Raw genomic sequence first — 9,001 nt, 5'->3', positions numbered from 1 at the left:
GGCACATAAAAGACACCATTTCGAGCGTGGCCGTTTTTGTGCGGGTGACACGTAAAAGCACCCACTACACTCTGAGTGGTTGGCGTTAGGAAGGGCATCCAGCTGTAGAAACTCTGCCAAATCAGACTGGAGCCTGGTGTTGCCATCCGGTTTCACCAGTCCTCAGTCAAATCGTCCAACCCATGCTAGCATGGAAAGCGGACGTTAAACGATGATGATGATGATGAATGTCAATAAGAATTATAATATAATTTAATCTGATTGCCAAAAGGTTAATGGATCATTATCTTTGCTCACTGCATAGCACACCCAAGATTTTCTGAAGAGAAATCTTGATGCAAACGCAGGAGGAGGAAGTCAGAGTCGTTGAACGTCTGCCTTCCAGGCTGGCAATGATTTTTCAACATCATATTGCTTTATAGGCATCAACAAGGTTCTCAGTTTGATCTTTGTATGCAAGGGAACATAATCTATGGAAGGTTTTCATATAACCATTAAAAAGAAATTTTGTAAAGTTTTTAATTTGCTTGTATTGTGGATTTTTAAATTAAATTCAATATCTTTTATTCTGTGAATTTTGCTATACCCACATTTGAAGTAGTGTACCTTGTTGAAGACTACAGCAAGACCTGCCTTTGGGTTACTAATCTCTTTTTACAGGCACACTTATTTAGATCTAACCAGATGAGTTAGAACATTAAATGAACCCCTTCATATCACAGAAATTAAGTGTGTAAAATGTTAAATATATATCAGCTCACCATATGCTAATAAAATACGAAACCTTTACTCTACCCTGTAACTGTTATCAGATATTAAATTGAGTGAGCTAAAGAAGAGCTCCAAGTAATCCAAAACAAAACTTTCAAATAAAGCAACTTAGATTAGGGTCTGTTGTATAGTAATCTGAAAATATATATGATTAATTTGATAAAAAATTTTATTCTCTCTCTCTCTCTCTTCATAGATATCAATGACAGAATCATTTAATATTTACTTCTTAATTTCACAACCAGTTTATATGTTGTTACTTTTGTGTAAAATTTTCTGTTCTTTTCCAGGATCATTGCCCAATAATATGCCAAATTTCTTGGATCATTATGCTGGTCCCTACCCTATTCATCAGCTGGTTGCTGCTCAAAGAACTCTCATTTATGGCTTCAACAACAAGACTTCTAAAATATTTGATCGTATCTATAACATAATGCTTAGAGAAAATTGTCGCAGCAATGCACCACTAAACAATGAAGTACATTCTCCTGATCCTCGTGGATTTCAAAACACTTTGTGTAGCTCCTCACAGTTAGAGAAAAAGAGAAAGGCACAGGTAGATGATGCTTCTTTATCAATCAACATTGATCATCAAGATCCACCTGCCAAAAGCATAAAATTAAAAAAGTCTAAGGCTTTAGAAAATAACAGTCTAGAAACAGAAAGTTCCAAACTAATTGTCTGCTACAAATGTGATTATTGTGACTTTGTCTCTGCAGACAGCACAAAATCAATACAACATTTGAAAGATGAGGTGCATAAAAGTTGCAGCAAGTGTAAAGGAATGTTCTATAAAAAGAAACTCAAAGCAGATTCTGTTATAACTGAGGTGGCTATTCAAAATGATGGTAAAGAATTCTACTCTAAACTAGCTACATGTGCAAAATGTTTTAATGTGTTCTCAGATATATATTCATGTTCCAGACATTTTATAAAATTTCACAATGGAAAGAGTCAGCCTTGTTACGCGATATCTGATGTTGTTGACTTCAAAAAACTCCTGATTCCTGGAGACAGTGTTTGCCAAAAATGTGGCCTACACTGTAAAAAACAAAAGAGTCTTAACACACATTACGGGCAGTTTCAACATTATCCGTTTGACAAGCCAACCTCTTCAGATATACGTTTGCTGTTTACATGTCCCATTTGTCAAAAATACTTTTATGCATTTCTACTTGCCAAAGCACACATCCTGGATCACGGTTTGACGAAACCCTCTATGGCATTAACCCTCAACCTAGCTTACTATAAACTTTGCGACCCAAAAGTAAATCTACTTCCGTTAACAGATGCAAAGAAAACAGAGAAAAAAACTAAAACAAAGAAGAAAAAAGTAAAAGTAAAAGTAAAAACAAAGAAAAAGAAAAAATCACAACCAAAGGCAGATTAAAATTTTAATACTGAAAGTAGATTTGAGACTGCAGCACATGGAAACATTTCAGTGAGACAATAAAAACTGACTATTTAATTGTGACTTGGTATTTTTTTTTCTTGTTTGCAAAACACTGGACACAAGATACCACCTTAGATGTTATCTCATTTGGATTGGATTTCCCCCATATTCAGTCTGCTGCAGGATGAAGGCCTCAGCATCTTCTCTCCACCAGAGAATGGCTTGAGATCATACTGGTTTGATGAGCCTACTCTGTCACATTGGCTTGGCAAAGGGATGCAATTGTTGCTCTTTCTTTCCCCCCCCCTCCCCGCTCTCTCTTCTGTACTCATACCAATGGTGTTCAACTGGTACTTACTTCACCAACCCTGAGAGGGTGACAGGCAAAGTCAACCTAGGCAGGATTTGAACTCAGAATCTGAAAATGGACGAAATGCTGCTAAAGCATTGCACCTGCTAACGATTCTGGCAGCTCACCACCTTAGGTTTTATCTCATTTATTATTTACAATTTTATTTAAATTATTTACTTGCAAATAAATGGGTGGTACGCTTGACACACTGGTTTCTTGAACACCAATGCCTGTTAGTTGGAGTTGGTTTTCCTTGCCCACCGTTTTCCAACAGACAAATGGTGTTAGGTTTGGTATCAATGCCACGTGTTGGCACAATGGTCTACAAAGGTCAGAGGTCCTGTCTCTCTCTCCTTGATTCCCTTCCTTTGACCCTGTGTCTTTTTCCAAGCTGGCATGGGTCATACTAAACCTATGTGGCAGATTTTTAATAACCAGGTACACTTTTCTCCAACCCTTACCTGTTTTCAAAGTAAGGTATTTTTTTCATTTCACTAGTTTTCATACTTCTTACTACTGTTTTCACTCAGATGGTGTACAATGTACAATGCCTCACATACAGGCATGCTGTGTGATGAATCTCATGGTGTTAGGTTCACTTCCACTGTGTGACACTTAAGAGAGTGTTTTCTATAGCTTCTGGCCAACCAAAGCCTAAAGAGTGAGTTTGGTAGAGATAAAACGAAAGAAGCCCACCATATATATATATATATATATATATATATATATATATATATATATATATATATATATATATATATATACACACGCCACACTACAAATGTAAGTTATGAGCAGTGTTTATTATTGTGCCTTTGGAGATGTGTGGGAAAGAGATCCTGTACTTGAAAAACACGTAAGAGCAACAGGAAGGGCATCTTGTTGAGAAACAATGCCCAAATGATATATCCATCTTGCCCATGCTAGCATGGAAAAACAGATGTAAAACAAACATATGGACTTCTTAATTTATGTTTAGCAATCCCACTCACATGGCATTAGTCGGCCCATAGCCGAAGGTACTTGTTTAAGGTGCTATGCAGAACCTAAAAATTACTGCAAAGCAACCTTTATGCCTATGCTTCTGAATATGGGACCAACCAAAAATTCTCCATGTTGTCATTAGTTTTGTATGGTCAAAACTAGTATTTTTATACCTGAAGGTGCTTCACCTGATAAAACTTGGTAATGTAGAATCAATAAGCATTATGTTTGATAGAATAATCTGAACATTCATAAATCACCACAGATTGCAAACAATTTATTAACAATCAATACATCAAGCCAACTTATACAAAGTTGCTAGAAATAATAATAAAATCACTTTGAACATCCTGCTGGCCTAATAAAAGAAGAACACATTTAGATAACAGATAATGTAGTGCTAAAAAATAACTAAATTGCTTTCAAATAAATATCCTGCCAGCTTGATAAAGGAAGAACACAGTTAACAGATAATGTAGTGCTAATCAGATGGAATGGTCTTTGTTGGAATGTTCTTTGAATGTAGGTCTGTTCAGGCAATGTTGACCTGAGACTAAACAACAATACATAAATTTGATTTGGAACAGAGGTAAGACTCTTACCTACACCGCCTGCTTTAGGTATACCTCCCAGCAAAATACACCACTGACATTACTAATCAAATGTATTCATGCCCCTCTCCTTACAGACACCACCACCAAATACTACACTAAACATTTTTCTCAATTATACTCCACTACCACCTGAGCTGTTACACACTCTACAGGGTGTCCACAAAGTCTGGCTACATGGAGTAAATAAAATCATAACATAAACAATTAAATATAAGAAATAATAATTTCTTAAAGTGTGGTTGGCGTCAGGAAAGGCATCCAGCTGTAGAAACTCTGCCAGATCGGATTGGAGCCTGGTGTAGCCATCTAGTTCACCAATCCTCAGTCAAATCGTCCAACCCATGCTAGCATGGAAAGCGGATGTTAAACAATGATGATGTGTTAATCCCCATGTGGGTATATGGAGTAAATAAAATCATAACATAATTAAATATAAGAAATAATAATTTCTTAAAGTATGTGTTAATCCCCATGTACCCAGACTTTGTGGACACCCTGTAGAATAGATGTTCAAACTGAACTTAAACCACATCAATCTCCCTAGCCTGGGAAGGTCTGGTGATGATAGTAAATATCAAGAAATTGAGTAGAAGACTCATGACATCTGAACCAGGTGTTTTGTTATTTAAACTACTGAGAAGAGGAAATATTTCAACAAGGAAATACCATAGATTTTGACAGGAATAATATCAAACCAAATCAGACTCTACATCAGTGATTCTCAACCATTTTTTTACCTTTGATACCAAATTTACTTGGGTGGACCCTCAAAATCATTCGATGTTTGAAAAAATCCCATTACATTTTTATAATTAAATATTAATGGGAATTGTATAAAAATTTAAAATATTTCGTATATTGTAGAAGTATAACCCAAGCTTAAGCAACAAAATCTTATTTGGACCCAGGTTGAGAACCACTGCTCTATATATTCATTTGACCTACTAGAAATAGCAGCCAGATCTCCCTCAAATTACATCCTATTCAGTTGAAAAGGGAGGGACATTCAATTAATAATAGTCTGTGAAACGGTATGGTCATGGTTGGAAAGTCTTTGATCAAATATCTACTTTAGACTGAACTATAATGATGCTAAAAAATTAATTGAAAAAGTATTAGTGGGAGGAAACATGAAAACCAAGGAGTTTTGTGTTTTGCTGGATACAAAGCAAAGGTGAGTACATATCAGTAGGTTACAGATAAGGATTGGTATTGCAGTTTTAGAGTGGCAGAAATTGAAGAATTAATATTCTAATGAAGCTGAAAGTAAAATTTTCAACATGCAAATCATGGCAAAATAGCCAAGGTGCATGTATAGTTGAGTGGTCAAAGAGTTCTCTTCACAACCATGCAGTTTCAGGTTTGATGTTACGGTGTGGTACTTTGGGCAAGTGTCCTCTATTATTGCCTTGTGAATGAAATTTGGTAGATGGAATCTGTATGGAAGACCATGATATATGTATATATGAGAGTGTGTGTGTGTGCTTATCTTCACATTGACACAGCTTGGGCAGTAGTAATGCTTGTTTATGTCCTGCATAAACAATATGCTTGTAGCTTGGTTGTTTGAAATGTGGAGACCAATTGAATAAAACACCTTACTTGCAGGGTTAGCATCAGGAAGAGCATTCAGCCATAGAACCCTGCCTCAATAAGTTTCACTCAACCTATACTAGCAAGTAAAACTATAATGATATAAGATTTCACAGTTGTCTTGTAGCAAAATATCCTGACAGTTGAATGGTTACAACAAAAAGTCAATATCGTAAAGGTAAGATAACAATTCAGTTTTGATGAGACCAAATCAGCTTTAAATATATGAGTGATTGCAATTATAATGCGACAAATTTCCAGAATGGACTTTGTAAGTAGATTGTTATTACTGATATGCTGTTGGGAAAAAAAATAATATGGTGCTTGAAAATACTTTAGTAATAAATAAACATTACAAATGTGGAATGGTTTTGACAGTCGTCAACTTGTATTTTATAAAAATTGGAAAATATATGAGGTGTTAGGAAGGGCATCCAGCCATAGAAACCATGTCAAATCAGACTGGAGTTTGGTGCAGCTCACTGGCTTACCAGTTTCAGTCAAACTGTCTAACCCATGCCAGGAAAGTGGATGTTAAATGATGATGATGATAAAACAGAAAGCAAGCAGAGTTACCAGCCTTACAAGTAACAAGGCCTTTTCAACCAATAAGATGTTTGTTTTGTAACCATGTGATTTCAGGGTTCAGTCCTACTTCACAGCACTTGAGTAAACTGTAGGGTAGGTGTGAGAGGTCAGATCTGGCTGGTTTAACATAAAAACAGGTGACATAATTGGTTTAAAAAAGGATTAACACATATTCTCACACTTTCACAAATCATCTTCCCACCTGAGTGGAGCATAGCGAGATCATCGGGGGAATGGACCAAATGCTGTGGCCAGTGGAGCTGACTCAGCACCAGACAACCTGGCTGATCCGGGTGACATGTTCTTAGTATGTAGCCGTGTGTATGTGTATATATATATGTATACACACTAAGAAGGACAACTCATATACTTCTGATTAATTGTAACTCTTCTGTTCAACTTCCAGTGTTGATAGAGGTTTATTGGTGTAAAATGCTATGAAAGAAAATCACTTTGAAAAACTTAGCTTTCTTTCTGCATGTTACATTGAACTGATTTAATTCTTGATTATATTAATTAGTTAAATCATTATGCGATGCACTAACATTGATTTCTCACAAAGGCAAATGATTACAAACATAGAGAGGGGGGGAATTAAGATGGTGACATTCGTTCATTTCTGAAAGATTAAGTAGTTTGTCATTAACAAACTAATCAGATATATCTCATTGGCTCAACAGAATTTTACTTCAAACTCTACAAGTCAGAATATAAGCCATACTTGTATATCAAAGCAGGGATTCACTCAGTCCTTGTTTGATTGTAGACATACTCAAAATAGTGTGTGTGTTTTTTTTTTTTACTTTTGCTACATATGGGTTGAACAGTTCTAGAAATTTATACATATTTAACTCTTTAGCATTCAGATTATTCCATCAAACGTAATGCTTATTTATTCACATTGTTTTGAATTTATCGTGCATTATCTTGTAGCTTTGAGATTTCGATTAAGAGACTATATATTTTTTTAGACTAACATTGCAGGGTAGGTGTGAGAGGCTGGATCTCGTGGATATGGCTAAATGCTAAAAGGTTAACATCATGATAATGTTTCTAATTATTGTTCAAGTTTTTATGCTCCACCACCAAGTTATTTGTTCTGCTGCCAGGAAGGAGAGAATTAGTGTCTAATAATCCTAATAAGGAGAGAGGTAGTGCCTAATAATGCTAGTAATCCTTTCCATTATAGGCACAATATCACAGCACCAGTATTAGGATATAAGCTTATAACTCTCCAGCATGATGTCAATTATTTATCAAGAAAAAAAATCACTGACTCCAGGCCTTTCCTAATACCAAAATATTTCCCAACAAGCAAAGCTGAGGTAGAGGGAATATGTTTTTAACTTTACCGAAGGGTACAATACAATACTTGCCTGGGTGTGCTATTTCTGCAAATTCAGACATTCTCATAAATACTAAACAAATGGATATGCTTTTTAACTGTAATCACTCAAGTGTAAATTGTTTAACATCAACTTATTCAAATGTGAACTTAGTTTTTACCATGAGAAACTAATATGTTTTCTTTGAAAAGATTTGAACTCACAATGACTTGTACTCCAGCACATGAAGCCATCAGTTACCATATGTCAACAGAGATTTTACATGTTAAAAGACAACCAGCTATCTGCAAATAAAAGCATCTGAGATGTACAGTGACCACAGTAATTCTCACAGAAGTCTCTTGTTCTTAATTATAATAATTCCATTGTTGAATTGTGCAGTAGTGGCTCATCTTAAGAGTTCTTTGTTGGTTTATAATCTGAATTTAAAAACCAATATCCTACTACCATTGCAATTGTAGACAAACCTGAAAGAGAAATATATAAAGCTAATGAGTATTATCACTTTTTACAACAAATAGGAATAAATTTTTTTTTATGTAATTAAGAGTTAATCAAATTGAGGAATCATTATAAAAGTAATGAATCAATATAAAGCTAGAAGAGCGTAGACCTCCGCCAAGCAGCTTATTTCCAACCATATACACACATGCTGAAAATCGCCCAATTTTCCAAACCAATGCCAGCAAAAACATAACCTCCTCCCATACTTATCTCGACCATTGTCTCTGCTTTCACCACAATCAGTTTCTTTACACAGTTGAAAATCCATTATCTGATACTCATGGGACCAAGATTGTTGCAGATTTTTGATTTTTCTAATTTCGGAGAGGTTTATTAAAAAAAAAAAAAAATTGCATCTACAAAACGGAACAGTTTGAGGATAGAAACCAGGTCTAAACACAATAGCTTATAGACATACTCTGAATGTAGTGCTATATAAATATTTAATAATTTTTTTTATACTTAAGACCATCGGAAATGTTAAGATATCAGCCTTTACCCACGTTGTCATGCTTTGATTAATAGGTTACAGCATAGATTAGATTACTTAGATAAGTTTTGGCTGAAGTTGACTCAGGCCATGTCTAATTTAATAGCACCACTTGGAAGAGATACACAGTCAGCTCTGGGGAACTGTAGCCTATTCAAGCAGAGGGTTATTGTTTTCAGAGACATATCTGGGTGTGGGTGGTTTATCTGGTATTTGTTGGGGGTAATCATCTAGGGATCGTTTGAATGCCGTGAAGTCACTTTCCTCCTTTATGTGTGTCTGGCATGATGTTGAAGAGAGCAGGGCCAATTGAAGTGAAATAGTTCTGTCATAGTGTTGTGATACAACACAAACATTTCTGTAGTG

General features: G+C 35.5%; 2 protein-coding genes across 4 annotated transcripts in view; one reads left to right on the top strand and one right to left on the bottom strand.

Annotated features, from left to right (window-relative positions):
• Positions 1–2,239, top strand: part of LOC106876709 (uncharacterized) — a 10,299-nt gene extending 8,060 nt beyond the window's left edge. For all 3 annotated transcript variants that reach the window (XM_014925374.2, XM_014925373.2, XM_052971916.1), the window contains exon 2: positions 1,062–2,239. In XM_014925374.2, coding sequence (XP_014780860.1) covers positions 1,079–2,161 — 1,083 coding nt within the window. In that variant the 5' untranslated portion in view covers positions 1,062–1,078 and the 3' untranslated portion in view covers positions 2,162–2,239. The remainder of the gene's footprint in view (positions 1–1,061) is intronic.
• Positions 2,240–3,762: 1,523 nt separating this feature from the next.
• The window catches only part of LOC106876702 (ergosterol biosynthetic protein 28 homolog), a 15,882-nt gene continuing 10,643 nt past the window's right edge, over positions 3,763–9,001 (bottom strand). The window contains exon 4 of the mRNA XM_014925363.2: positions 3,763–8,108. Coding sequence (XP_014780849.1) covers positions 8,035–8,108 — 74 coding nt within the window. The 3' untranslated portion in view covers positions 3,763–8,034. The remainder of the gene's footprint in view (positions 8,109–9,001) is intronic.

This window comes from Octopus bimaculoides, chromosome 11 (assembly GCF_001194135.2).
Source record: "Octopus bimaculoides isolate UCB-OBI-ISO-001 chromosome 11, ASM119413v2, whole genome shotgun sequence".
NCBI classification, from domain to species: domain Eukaryota; kingdom Metazoa; phylum Mollusca; class Cephalopoda; order Octopoda; family Octopodidae; genus Octopus; species Octopus bimaculoides.
This window is presented reverse-complemented; position numbering and strand designations above follow the sequence as displayed.